This window comes from Etheostoma spectabile, chromosome 10 (genome assembly GCF_008692095.1).
Source record: "Etheostoma spectabile isolate EspeVRDwgs_2016 chromosome 10, UIUC_Espe_1.0, whole genome shotgun sequence".
Lineage (NCBI taxonomy): Eukaryota > Metazoa > Chordata > Actinopteri > Perciformes > Percidae > Etheostoma > Etheostoma spectabile.
In genome coordinates this window covers 11965256-11980388 of record NC_045742.1, presented here as the reverse complement: position 1 = coordinate 11980388, position 15133 = coordinate 11965256, and the positions used below count along the sequence as shown (strand labels likewise).

The 15133-nt window shown below is 42.4% G+C and overlaps 1 protein-coding gene across 8 annotated transcripts in view; it reads left to right on the top strand.

The window, feature by feature from the left end:
• The first annotated feature begins 387 nt into the window (after positions 1-387).
• pcdh19 (protocadherin 19) overlaps positions 388-15133 on the top strand; it is a 55238-nt gene continuing 40492 nt past the window's right edge. For 2 of the 8 annotated variants that reach the window (XM_032527803.1, XM_032527802.1), the window contains exons 1-2: positions 388-3640; positions 6100-6232. In XM_032527803.1, the coding sequence (XP_032383694.1) occupies positions 1494-3640; positions 6100-6232 (2280 nt within the window). In that variant the 5' untranslated portion in view covers positions 388-1493. Of the gene's footprint in view, positions 3641-6099; positions 6446-15133 lie in introns of all 8 variants that reach the window. The other 6 variants (XM_032527801.1, XM_032527800.1, XM_032527799.1 and 3 more) reach the window with 4 other exon arrangements.

Sequence of the window (15133 nt, the reverse complement as noted above, 5' to 3'; positions counted from 1 at the left end):
AAGACCTTTTCCAAGAAATTGCCCATACTGCAAGAGAAAACATGGACGGATCTGTGAAAGTTATCCTTTGCATCCCTTCTTTGCCTCCGCTGGGAAAAATTAGTCTGTCTGTTTTTTCTTTTGTAGCACCCATGGCGCCTTCTCAAAGACCCCCATGGGTCCCCAGACCCCACTTTGGAAACCGCCGCTCTCACAATCATCTCATACACAGCATCGTGTTTCAACTTGTACGCTGTAATTGCCCGTTGAGTCGCCCATCTGCAGGAGAACAGGTAGTTGGCCGTGTTTCTTTGCCGTACTTTGCCCCACCCACCAGCAGCGCAGCCCTCCTGTGTAACCCCTGATTGGCTGAGGGGATTGCAGGTCCTGAGACTGAGCGCTCTGCTCGGAGCTGCGCGGCCGCCAGTGTGCACCAGTGAAGTGAGAGGAGCGCTTGTTGGAGTCAACTAGACAGCCTACGGGCAACGAGTGGTGATTTCTTTCTTTTTTCTGCCTCAACCAGGCTGGATATAGGCTACACTGCTTCTACTTTGCTGCAGACCAACATGAACTGCGTTTTGTTCACATAGGCTTATGCATCGGTTCCTCACCACTGGCTTTTGGCTACATTTACAGCGGATTTTTGTTGTTGCATGGACTAATTATCGGGATATCTGCTGCCTTTTTCCAAGTAATATACGAGGAAATGAATTCGTAAAAGCTTCAAGACTTCGGACAGGATGAAAGACTACATCTGCTGGAATTAAAACAAAAGGTAATCGGGACTTCAGTGATGTGATGAGACATTCCTGCAATCGCACCCCTGTTCTTTAGGCAAAGATATCCGGACTTAAGCTGTTGAATAATTTGTGACTGCAGATCATTTTAGCTTTTTTAAATCAGATGTGGAGTTTGAAAGCACATAGCCGAAGAGGACATTTTTATCACTGCTTGTAAAATCTCACAAAGAACAAGATGTTTATCCAAAATGCGAAAGAATTTAACACGGACTTTTTGAACCCCATTACTTCATCAGCACGGAAGATTTAAAGATTTTGTGGACTTGCTCACATGAATTCTCATTTCTGCAGACCCGAGTATTTTTCCTCCTTTCAAGCCACTTGAAAATGGACAGTTCTTCATATGAGTCATATGTAAGACCAGTTTGCCGCTTGAGAAGAGCTCCGCGGATTTACACGGTTAAATCACTGTTGTGAGAATATTCAGCATGTTTTCACAGATCTGTCGTCCCCAATGTTTCGCCCGCTGCAGTAGACCGGAGGATGTGCTCTGCCTGAGAACAGTGAAATAGGCTAAGGCACTTGTTAAAATTATAGCTTTCACACCATGATATAATTTACATACACAAGAGCTAGGCTACTCGTCACCCAAACACTTTACTGGACACTTGAACGAGATGATTCATTTGGAACAGTTTTCTTGTTTTTTCTGACGTTCATTCTTGTGCGTAAATATCAAGGTCCTTATTAGACAGTGCAAACTCAACAGGTACAATGCAAACCAAGGAGATGGAATTAATACAATTTATTGCTATTTTCCTATTGTTCTGGGTCGGGGCTGAGGCTGTAATCAACCTAAAGTATGGAATAAACGAAGAGATGAAGCCCGGGTCAGTAATTGGAAACGTGACAAAGGACGCACTAAAGCAAGGATTTAAGATTGCACTGCAGCCCCCATACTTAAGGGTTATTTCCAATTCAGAGCCACGATGGGTGGAACTCAGTCCAGCAGGAATCCTTACAACCCAAATGAAAATAGATCGGGACGTAGTTTGTCGACAGAACCCAAAGTGCATTATTTCCCTAGAAGTGATGGCAGACTCTATGGAGATCTGTGTCATTAAAGTTGAAATTGAGGATTTAAACGATAACGCACCTAGATTCCCAACGAGCCACATTGACATTGAAATTTCTGAGAATGCCTCCCCTGGTACCAGGTTTCCCCTAGAGGGGGCAAGCGATCCGGACTCGGGAATCTTTGGAGTGCAATCATATTCCATTACCCCAAATGAGCTTTTTGGACTAGAAATAAAGACCAGAGGGGATGGGACCAAAATTGCTGAGCTTGTTGTGCAAAAATCGTTAGACAGGGAGACCCAGTCCCACTATTCATATGAAATCAGCGCAGAAGATGGAGGAGACCCTCCTAAAATAGGGGCGGTCCAGTTAAATGTCAAGGTAATTGACTCTAATGACAACAACCCCGTTTTTGACGAGCCAGTGTATACTGTTAATGTGATGGAGAATTCCCCCATCAATACAGTAGTAGTAGACTTGAATGCAACGGATCCCGACGAGGGCACTAACGGAGAGATCGTGTACTCGTTCAACAGTTACGTCACCGAGAAAACGAGGGATGCGTTTAAAATTGACCCCAGAACCGGGATCATCACTGTCAACGGTGTTTTGGATTATGAAACGGCGCAAATATATGAGATCGACGTCCAGGCCAAAGATTTAGGTCCTAACTCTATCCCAGCTCACTGCAAAGTCACAGTGAATGTGATGGACACAAACGACAACCCACCTGTCATCAGTATACTCTCACTGAACACAGAGATGGTCGAAGTTAGTGAAAACGCGCAGCGTGGATATGTCATAGCGCTAGTGAGGGTGTCAGATAAGGATTCTGGGGCGAACGGCAAAGTGCAGTGCAGACTACAGGGCAACGTTCCTTTCAGACTTCAAGAATATGAGAGCTTCTCAACTATACTTGTTGATGGCAGACTGGACAGAGAGCAAAAGGACACATACAACCTGACTATCCAAGCGGAGGACAGTGGCATGCCTCCTTTACGCGCCACAAAGTCTTTGGTAGTCAAAGTCACAGATGAAAATGACAACCCTCCCCACTTCCTTAAACCACACTATCAAGAGATGGTGATGGAAAACAACCTTCCTGGTTCATGTCTGCTAGCAGTGTCAGCAGAAGACCCAGACATGGGAATGAATGGCACAGTGTCCTACTCCATAGTCCCCGGTGAGATTAAACACATGGATGTAAACACATATGTCAGCATAAACCCATCAGGCCGCATTTACTCCATGAGATCATTCGACCATGAATACACCAGGACTTTTGATTTCAAAGTGTTGGCCAGAGACAATGGCAATCCCTCGCTGTCAAGTAACGCCACGGTGCGTATCGTTGTCTTGGATGTCAACGATAACACACCTGTTATGACAAACCCTCCACTAGTTAATGGCACAGCGGAAGTTTCCATCCCAAGAAACGCTGGGGTGGGTTACATGGTGACCCAAGTTAAAGCAGACGACTATGATGAGGGGGAGAACGGGCGGCTGACCTACACCATCTCAGAGGGGGACAGGGCTTTCTTTGAAATCGACCAGGTGAACGGAGAGGTGCGCTCCACCAGGATGTTTGGAGAAAACGCCAAATCTACCTACGAGATCACGGTGGTGGCGAGGGACCACGGCAAGCCCTCCCTGTCCGCCTCGGCCTACATCGTGGTGTACCTCTCACCAGACCTGAACGCACAGGAGTCTATTGGACCTGTCAACCTGTCCCTCATCTTCATCATCGCTCTGGGCTCTATCGCAGCCATCCTGTTTGTCACCATGATATTTGTGGCGATCAAGTGCAAGAGGGATAACAAGGAGATCCGGACGTACAACTGCAGGTACTGACTAAATCTCGTGTGTGTGTGCGTGTGTGCGTGAGAGGGCGTGCGCCCGTGCCTGTAACTGCGAGTTGTGAGTGCATTGATTTTTGTCATGCAGCATGTAGAGGCCTCAATGTAAGGACTGCAGATTTTTTTCCCACAGCTGAAACTGAGGTAGACGATAAACCCGACTGCTTTAAATCACACACATTCTGCTCAGGCCCAGTGTTCCATGTCGAGGAAACGTGATTGATTGATTTAATCCTTCCATTGTAACCAATTGACTCATAAATATGACGGTTCAACTGTCATGTTCAATTTGCGGGTGTGTTGCCGGACAATTAACGTCCCACTGGTTCAGTAGCAGTCCCAGACATTTACTATTTAATGTCGACCGTATCTGATTGGCTGTTATCATCTTTAATCCAGTGTGATTATGGACAGTCCTCTAGGATCACTCAGATTTGCCTCTGCTTTGTTCTGCAACATAAGAAATATTTGCAGCAACAATACAGCAAAAAAGCAGTTTGGATTATAAAAAAATCATGTAAATCACATCATCGTTAACCATTTACCCAGTTTCCTGGATAGGAGGAGAATATCGTTTTGTTTTTTTACCTTGCCCATTGAACATTCTGTTTTGTTAATCAATCTGAACATCAGCTCTGGCTTTGATTTCCCTGTGCCACATTACCACAAAAAATTTACATGTAGATTGGATTTGAGAATTTATCCTAAAGCTATAATCATATTTTGCTCCAAACATAATTTTGTTAATTCAAAGTTTACTAGGGTCATTTTTCATGCATGTAGTCATACATTCACAATTCTAAAACTTCCCCTGTACTGGTGGATTTCTGTTACCCATATAGATTATGAATTGCATCTTTTTAATTCTCATGTAATGTTTGGTTGAAATTGTCAGCACCTTGAAGTGCTTTTCAACATTGTGTGAATTGCAGACCTTCAATTTTATAATACATTCTTGTTCGCTCTCTAGTGGCTCTAAGGAAAAGCCCTCCAGTTACATTAACAGTGTTAAAAGGATGAACCCACTTCTAATTATGGGAATACAAAAAATACTTTTAAACGTGTTTTATTCAAACCTGATTTCATTCAGAATGATGCCAGCATGTTGACAACAGCTGCTTTATGCAATATCATCATTTTAATGTCAGTTATACGTATTGTTTAAAAAAAGAAAAACAAATAGACACCAATACATGTTCAAAAATCAAAACTGCTCTCAGTACTTTACTTTCCAAGTGTGAGCCACTCTCTCTGCTGGGTGCTTTAATCAGCTCTGATGTGTTCTGCTTCTTAGTCGCCACCTCGAATATGAGGAGCCGTTATCTCCAATTTATTGCTTGTCCTCTGTCAGTCTGTCTGACTCTGAAGATTTCCCCTCCCATTTCAATTTGGATACAGAGTAGAGAGACAACATGTTAAATGATAAATGAAAAAGAGATGGAGTATTTTCTACTCTTCCAGCTGCCCTTTTTCTTTCCTCTGAATCAAAGAGGGTTGCAGAATGGGGGGAGAGAGCTGTTTTGAAGATGCAATCTAAAAGAAAAATGAAAAAGACAAACTGCAGTCGAGCATCTTAGCCAGGGTGATTTTAGAAGCGACAGAGGATTATAGATGCATTTTAGTGAGGAACAGAGGCCAGTGGGGGCTAGTATAGCAGAATCAAGAACAGAGATATTGCAATTTCATGGGTAACTATAGTTTTGTTGTGGGCGTTAACAGAAAATAAACCATATGCTCTATGCCTTAAGGTTAAAAAAAATGGCCTCCTCCAGAGTTTAAAGTAATGCAGATGGTAAAAAACATCACAAATTATGAGGAATATGTTAAGTGACGTTTGTAGTCATCACTATAAACAACATAGCATCTGTTCTCGTGTGGAAAACTGCAAGGCTATGCGAAGAATGGATTTTTTCCCCCAGTCTGAGGATCCTTTGATAAAACATGGCTGTGTTGCTCATTTGCTCTTATTAAAGTCAAAATACTCGGTGTAAGTTTGCAGCAGCCACTGAGAGCAGCTAAATGAATTTGAATCTGCAGTTCTCGTGCACTCTGTGATGCTAGTGGGCTCGCTTGATAATAAAAGAAAAAAATGGAATTTGTGTGGGTTGTGTGCTTTGAATATGATTGCATATACCGGTAGTACTGCTCAGTACCAGTGTGTTCTTTTGATTTGCCTTTGTGGTTTTGGCATGTTTGCATATTGTCTGCCTGTTTGTGACATGTCGATTGTTGAGCATGCAAACGCAAACAAACAAGGGATAACAGCTCCATTGCAAGCCGGGAGTGGGGAGTCACCTAAATGTGCTCTCCCACTCCTGAACATGGGCAATGAGCGTTTGTCTGGCACCCATGATCGAACAGCGCCCTAGCTGGCATGGCGGGCACGCTTTTTGAACATGTGGACAGGGGAGGGGAAGGCGGTACACTGCTTTATTGAGTCTGTTCAGTTTCTTCTACTTGCGCAGGGTGGCGGAGTACTCATATGGCAACCAGAAGAAGTCCAGCAAGAAGAAGAAGCTGAGCAAGAACGACATCCGCCTGGTGCCACGTGACGTCGAGGAGACAGACAAGATGAATGTGGTGAGTTGCTCGTCTCTCACCTCCTCGCTCAACTACTTCGACTACCACCAGCAGAGCCTGCCGCTGGGCTGCAGGCGCTCCGAGAGCACCTTCCTCAACGTGGAGAACCAGAACTCACGCAATGCAGCTCCCAACCATGGCTATCAGCACCCGTTCACTGGGCAGGGCCACCAGCAGCCAGACCTCATCATCAACGGCATGCCACTGCCAGAGGTGAGATACACTCCGCTGTGCTCCGTCCGAAATACTTGGCTGGGCTGCTTTGGGGTTGAGGAAAAGGGGAGGTTTGGTTTTAAAATGGATTCTCATGATTAAACGTAAAGGGACACATTTTTATTAATTATTATTAATAGGTCTCCTTGATCGTGCTGAATATGAGCTTTAAAGAAGCAATGCACCACCTTTCAACACATCTCAAAGTCAAGTGAAATTTCACATTCCATCACAGATTATAATGTCAGTGAAATGTCTCCCCCCACCCCGAAATGCCATGTGTGACGCTCTGTCAGTCAATCTGAGTGGAATCCTTCAAGGCATTTCAAGGGGCCGAGACATTGAGGCAGACCTGTGACTGAGAGCGCTTTGCCAAGCAGTATTTGGATGCCTGACAAAGTAGATGATTTGGCCTCTCTTACTCCACATGTTTTCTTTTGCTTTTATTTGTCAGTGCTGAGCTATTGCAAAAAAACAACACGAGTTTGAGCACCTGCCAGATGTATTGACCCGGCTAATCAGCTCCACCACTCGTCATTTCAGGTGCTAGCAGAAAGAAAAATCATTGCTTAAATGCTTTATCTGTGTGTTGTCCATTTGGCTGCAATGTTACCGCATGGCTGCTCTAGTCTGCACAGCCAGCCATTGAATTACCCTGACACACCATGCATGGCTCCACCAGAGCAAACGTCTGACTCGAAAGACTATTCAGGCTGACTGAGTGTATGCAAACCTCCTGATCTTTAGTTTATTGATTTTTGTATGTAGGAACTGGACTGTATTGGATTCTTTTGGAAATATTTCTCTTCATGACCCACTTCTCCTTGATCCCAAGGGAGAAAGGGGCATTTATGTTTGTGTGTGTGTGTGTGTGTGTGTGTGTGTGTGTGTGTGTGTGTGTGTGTGTGTGTGTGTGTGTGTGTTTGTTTGTATAAGAATGTGTTAGATGCTCACTCCTATAGACAGCAGCAAATAAGCTCTGGCTACACGTACACACACTTGTAATTGATGACTCCAATCTTCGTTTGACATTCAGTAAGAAAAAGGTGGGGGGGTGGGGGTCTTAAAACAAGAAACACAAGATGGATATTGATGTATTGACTGGATGATCCAGAGAGATCCAGGCACCGGTGGATCCTGAGGGGTCAATGAGACCTACTTACAGGCATGCTGATTTACTGAGCCTGTCTCAGCTGGTTCTGACAGAGTGTGTTTGTGTGTGGGTGTGTGTGTGTAAGTAACACAGGCGGAAGGAAAGAGAAATGTTGTTGGGGGTTGTCCTGTGGTGTTATCTGGTGAGTGGAGGCAGAGGTGGGGGATGCAGCAGGTACACGCAGTGACCCGTATGCTGTGATTGTATTCGCTGGTAGGTAGTGCTATGCAGGTCAGCACCAGCCTTTCCTCAGCCAAAACAACGTGGGTCTGGCTACACAAAGAAATCATTGAAACAAATAGATCTGCGCACCAATTTATGATATCTTGTTTGATCCAACATCCATCTTATTGGGCACAGGGATGTGCATAACACAAAGAAGCGTTGTAAAAAGCTTTAGCAAGCACCCTGTCTCTGTGGCTTAACCATAAGAAAGCACATTTGCCGCAGGATTAGAAGAGCCTTTATCTGTTTCAGCTAATGAAAAAGTGGAGAGGGAGACAAATAGGGTTGAAGATTGATTTAGATGATTCCATATGCAAGACTTGGAGTAGTCTTGATAGAGCTGTGTGAGGGCAGATAGGAAGATGAGAAGGGAAGAAGTGAGCGGGGCTGAATGAGTCGTAGTGCCAGGTGTCTGATCCCTGACAACGTTTTCTCATTTGCTTAGAGGGAGTTGATCGGCTTGATAGAAGTCGGGCCTGTTTAGCATGCAGCTTCCATTGCTCTCCGCCTTGCACATGATGTTGACAAACATCTCTTTGACCAGGCCTTTGCATATTTTGCTGGACTGAGAAAAAGAGAACCTGCGACTGAGAAAATAAATGAGAAATAGCAGTAGCAAAAGCATGCCTTTTCCAACAGAATAAACACAGAGCAACAACACAGAGCAACAACAGTTGTCTTTCCTCCCCATAGTGACATTTGCGAGAGACGGAAGCTCTACAGTATGTAAAAATGTTGCTCCTAAATAAAGAATGTTTTCAGTATAATTACAATGCCATTTATAGCACAAACAAACAGCAGTGACATGACTGATAACAGCTTTGTTCCAATGAGCAAGCTTGGGCTTGAAACCACTTGACTCCCCAAGTCCTCAACCCATATCCCATTGACTGGTTAGGACACACGAGTGGCTGCACTGTTGCGATTACTAAGGCTGCTTTGTCCCCAAAAAATGTTTTCATCCTGGGGGCAACCTCATAATTATCCATGATTCATTTATCTGTGGCGGAAGAGCTTTTTGTTTATACACCAGGGCACACTGATAACTCTGGGTTTGTTTATTTGCCAAACGTGTAGATTTAAAATCATAGCCATCAGAATGTGGGTACGAGGTCAGATTAAGTTTGCTAATGGAGGTAAAGAGGCTATGGTCTAGTGTCCTATTTGTAAATAATGTTTTTGATCGATGCAAAGTTCTCCTCCATTGTTAGTTTATGTGGGGCAGCAAACATCCTGCTCATGTCAGAGCAGCTGGAGTCAAGCTTTTCCTGCTTCAGACAAAGCACGCTGGCACACACACACACATACACACACAAACACAGCCCACTTGGCCAAGATAACAGTGACAGGTCTCCCTGAAGGCCTCATACCTGCAATTGCATTGTGTATATTGTATTTTCCCTTGTGAGAATATGTACCAGTGTATATACCTTCCTGAACATTGCTGTCCATTGTTTTGAAAAGCCTCAGCTGTGAGATGTTGGTTAGACCTGCCTGTGGTAGCACTAATATGAACGCTCACAGGAGAATAGAGCTGTCTTCCATGGCTTAATTATAGTGAATCACTTGGTGGGGGAGACAATTATAAAGCAATGGAATGGCCTTTGGCTAGAATGTTTTTTTAATTTGTAATGTGTGCTAAAGCTTCTCACACCTGTGATTCCAAATAGTGAGCATAGCGGGCAAATCAGAGAGATTTTTCTGTTACACGGGTGATGGATTAATCAGAAAAAAGGTGATAAATGAATCTAAATAAAGGGGGCTTCGACGTTGCACTACATGGTGTGGGATGTTTGGTAATGAGTGCACTTCACAAGTTTAGTTAATTGATTATTGATGCAATCATCCTCCGGATGCTCTCTGCGCTGTTTCCTTAAAGATACTGGAGATACATAAGTCTCAGTGATCCTGCATTGTAGTGTACGCCACAGTGTCAGCTTCAGACTCTGACAAAAGAGAAATGGATGTACAATTTTTTGTGAAATGGATGTACATTTTTTTGTGAAATGGATGCACATTTTTTTGTGAAATGGATGTACATTTTTTTGTTTGTTTGTTCAGTTCTTACAGTCAGTCAAAGGAACCTAAATGAGTAAATTAAATTGAAAACAATGGAAAATTGAAACAACTGACAGGGTATGTCAGTGCACCAGTCTTGCTGTTTTTCCTTGTTAGTAAGGAAGATGATTTGATATTGATGTAGAAGAGACAACAGGGAGTGGTTGCGGCGAAGCTGCACATCCCTCGCTATCACTTCACATCAGGACAATATGCATGGGAGCAATCAAACGTGTCATATTGAGCATGCAAAGTAGATGTCGTGCTGTCAGTGCACACTACGCATCTGTTGAAACTGCCAATCTCCCCCTCACACATGTACTTAAGAATACACGCGCACACACAATATTTCTTATGGAGTGTCACATGTATTTGAAATATGGGCTGTGGCATTATCATTTACATCATTATGATTGACTCAGAAATCTCAAAGAAAGGAGAAACGAGAGGCATAATCCAATACATTGTACTTTTTTTTTTAATGTTGCTTGAATATTGTCTTCACCCCGGGGTGGTGAAGATAAGCTTACCTATAAAAGTTGCTAATACTATTTCATATTGTCACAGATTTCATAAGACAGCTGCAGTGTTAATGAAACTCTTTTTTAACGCATATTTATTGCAGTTTTCCTAAGTTAGGAAAGATTTACAGTATATGAAATAATGTGTATATATATCCCCCCCCCAACAGGTGATTAATAGTAAGTAGAGAACATTCCCGACTGGTTGAAAGTGTAACTGGGAGATGACAACAGGGCAAGCAGAGAAGCAGAAAGTGGAAGTAAAACTTGTGTACAGCTCTCACGTTGCTGAATGCGTGCATTACTACAAAGGGACACTTCTTTCAAAATGCAACATTTCATATGCCTGCTTTTAAATTTTTGCTATGTCTGAGTGTCAGCTTTGTATTCACAGTTTTCAATGCCAGTGAAGTGAATAGAAGTGAATGAATATGACATTTTCAGAAAAACTAATGGAAACGCGTCCCCCAGTTATGGTCTACGCATTTAAAACAGGATGAACATTAGACTTACATAAATGAAAGAACCCTTCTGTCCTACAATAGTAGCTCAAACCAACCCCTGTCTACTCCCAGGCAACAAGATCCCTGCTTTTGATTTAAAAACAATTAAGTATAGGCTACGTTTTTGGAAATTTATTGATTACGTGATCCCTTTAACCACTCTAAATTTCAGTATACAGTACAAGAAACGGAATGGCATACAGCCAATGTCTGGTCAAAAAGCTTAATGAGAGAAAACAGCCCGATTCTCTGGTGATTCTAAACCTCCTAAACTCTGAAGAGTTCAGCGATAGAAAGACTAATCATGGTGGAAAGTAAACAACAACAGATCTAGTGCAATAAGGGAAGAGATACACAACCGCCTAATCTTAAAAGCCAGTTTTTAAAATGATTTTTGATGCGTTGAAACAGTGGTAGGTGTATGTTGTTGCATTCTTTAAAGTCTCCTCCTTTCAAAGGATTTGAGAAAGAATCGTTTTATCTCCAAAAGCTTCAGATGCGCACTGATTGAGTGGCACATGAACCTCTTAATTATTTAGAGAGGTTATTTGTAAGGCACAGACTTCAGAAATGCTCTGCTTTTCAAGTGTCAGTGTTCATAAGGTAAAATAAAGCCTTGTCTGTCAGAAATAAATTAACAGTGTGACAGTGATGTACTCTGTACCCTCTTTATTGCATTTCTCAGCTGGCTCCTCCCATCGTGTTTAACACACAAAGCTGGTGAAGCTGTAGGGTGATTTTGTGACATTACTCACAAGATGGTTTTCACTTCATGCACAACCAGTGCTACTTTTACACTTGGTTGGGTTTTCATAGCTTTGACCCCAACCCGCAACACCCCATCACTGCACGTCATTCTCGATATTGCAGAGGGACAATGAAATGACATAACAACCCCAGGCAGCCATTCAGAAGCAGCCGGGCCCGCCGGGTTGCCACCCTTGTCTCGGGATCAGGGCATACAGCCAAAGAGCTGAGGAGTCAAAACACATGAGTGACGGTGTCTGATGTCCACACGTCACTGTATGTGTCCATAGCCACATGTGACTGGTGAGGAGCATGCAGAGGGAGTAATAGCTACTGTAGAGAAACGGCAGGGCCTAGAAAAACAAGGAGAGAGAGATCTATTTATAGAATCCCAATGATTTTCCTCAACCTGTATTGCTGCTGCCTGAAACATGTTATTTTTCACCGTAAAATGTGGTGTTAGGATGGGGAAGAGATTTTATTGCAAAAACCATATCAACATCCACAGGAACCAATAATGTCGGTTTTCTATTGTTAGCACAATATGTTTTCCCCTGAAAAAAATTACTACTGTAAAAAAATACTGTGCATACTGTATTATTATTTCAATGTACCTGCAAACGTAGGAGGTGGTTTTAACAATGTAGAGTGGTTTCGGTATACAGTTTATAGTATGCAGCATGCAGCAACTTTATTTTCTTACAATGTGGACAGTCCAGGATGATATCTTCAAATGGTTGAACATCTTGATAAAATATATATAAATATGCTGTATATAAATATGCTGCAGCAGATGTTTTCAAGCTGTGTTATACACCAGAGATGCGCAAGCACACAATTACATCAAAATAAAAAAAGGAAAATCATGTGGTACTAATCAACTTAATCACTCATCCATCGTTTTGAGATGTTTTTACGTGGTTCAAGACGACAGTACTGAAAAGGAAAAAAAATAATATGTGAAATGACTTTAAAAGCTCTATCATGTGGAAATAATTAACTTTCTTGTAAACCTATTAAACATCAAAAGGAATGGGATTTTCTTGTGGGGCCAAAGATAGGCACATAATGGCATTTGTCCCCCAACAATTTATGTTAAAAGATTTTCACACGTACCTAAATAGAAAACAAGGGATATAATGGCATTGGGCTTATAGGTTGATAGGTCCACACATAAATGAGAGAAGGCTAAATGGAGTGTAGGAAATGGACATAGTGATGATGTTTATTGCTGGGGAAGGGGGACATCATTACGTACCTTGTTAAGCCCTGCAAGCAATGCTGCGTGGACGTAATTACCCATCTGAATGTGTTTCCTGCAGCGTTGTTTTTTTTCTTCTTTTTTTTTTATTTCTCAAATTAAACTCTCAGACAAAAATATGCAGCATTCTGTTTTCTTTCAAATAAATGAGAGTCCCAACCTAGAGGAAGGTAACACGTGTGAGTTTACCATCAAGAAAAAGAATATTAAGACATTTTGAAACGATCCTCATACGCAGCCTTTCACACGTTCTTCTTGCAAACTTTGCGTGTCAAACCCCTGCAGTTATAAATGTAAAACTAAACTAAGGTGGAGAAAACTAATAAAGCCAAGCAAGTCTCAAGAAAAGCTATGACAAGGGAATGCTCCAGGAGAATAAAAAATATAACCTATATCTCATTAATGCGGATTTAGCTGCCCGTGGTTGAAAATGCCTGTAGTTACATTAACATAGGAAAGAAAAGGTCATGTTTAAAAACACAAACTTTAGACTTGTTATGGCCAGGAGTGGAATCTATGTGCAGTGGAATACTATTTGCTCTGTCGTACCCAGTTTATGTCAAGATAAATGTGACCGTCTCCGTCCCTCTGGCTCAGAAATATTAAAACAGAATCATTTGTACAATGCGTATTGGCTTGCAGTGTAAGAAAACATCGGCACGCCCTCAATATATTTATCCTTCCTCACAGATGAGAATAACAACGGACTCATATCAGCCTCCTCTGAGGAATCTTTATTTTATTTTGTGAATAATAAGAATGTTTTTCAGCAAGTAAACAAAGTAAGAAAAAAGTAATTACAATTCTGTTGTAATGACCATTAACATTTTGAGTGGGCCACAAACTTTTAAAAAATGTCATCCAAATGTGCAGAGAGAAAAGGTATTATAAAATTCATGGTTATCAGTCCTGTCATTTTGTTTTCACTGTCCTGTCTTAAGGCTCTGACACACCAACCCGATTATCGGCCGTTGTTGACAGTCTGGCAAGGCCAGTGACTCAAGTCTGTAGGGTGTGTTCTGTGCCATCATCAGTCGGAGGAGCTGTCGTTTTTAATTTGGGCCGATTTGACTTGTTGAATCGGTCAGTGGGCAGTCGGACTCAATGACCAATCTGATTGGTGAAGTGCTAGCCCTTGACTAGCAAATCAGTGCACACGAGTGGGATGAGCGTGACGAACGCCTCTCAAAATCTGACAGAAATCTTTCAAACTGACCTTTTGTTGACCAAAAAAACAGACAGATTTAGCAACTAAATGGTCTATTTCTCTTTTAAAATGTTTTCAGAAACACGTTTTGGTGAACTTTTTTTTGTAAAATACGAGATCGTATTCCGAACGAGCCGCCACTGTGGTCGGCTTTAAAATTCGGGAGAAGCCAAACCGACGTGACTCGTTCGTCATTTCCGCTTTTTCTGCTGAACGTACACTGAAGTCAGCGTAGCTTCGGTGTGTTTCGAGGCACTTTTTATGACTGACGGGAGCCCAATGATCAGTCCAACGGCCTTTTCTGCTGATGGTCGGCCGTCGGGTTGGTGTGTCAGAGCCTTTAGTTGACCTGCAGGTTACCAGACTTGTTGCCACATGGTTTAGAGAGTTCCCAGGGCTTTCTCCTGATTGCTGATGCTGTAATTTTTGAATGACAGGGAAATGGGGCGGAGGGGGGGGGGCTGCTGCTTTTCTAAGCAGCCAGCTCTGGCACCAGGGAAGAATGACCTTTCCAAGTGTCCTGTTTTTTTTTGCCTAAAACAAAGAGGGAGCAGGAGGATGTTAGTTAGCTTTTTCCCCCAACAGATAAATGTCAACTTCTGCATGCATAATTGTCAAATGGAAAGGAGGAAGACTTGAAGTGAACCAATTTGCTGGTAGATACGGATCCTGAGCTGAGTTATTCACTGCATTGCAGATATTGTCACAACACGTTCAGTTTCTCTTGCTTGAACTTTTCGTCCTTTATTTCTGTCATGTTTGGATCTGTACTTTAGCAACTGGCTTTACGTTAGTTGCAACATCAAATGTAACTTAATTCAGCTGGTTATAAAAAAGTATCACTTTGTGACATGTCTATCTAAGGCAGAGCAGACAAAGGGGAGCAAACGCCATTGTATTACACACTGCATTATACCTTTGTTTTGTTTGCTCCAGTGGTTGAGCAGTATTTCCTGTTTCTCCCCTCCTTTCATTCTCGGTAAATTCATAGACATAAACCTGGATGCACATTA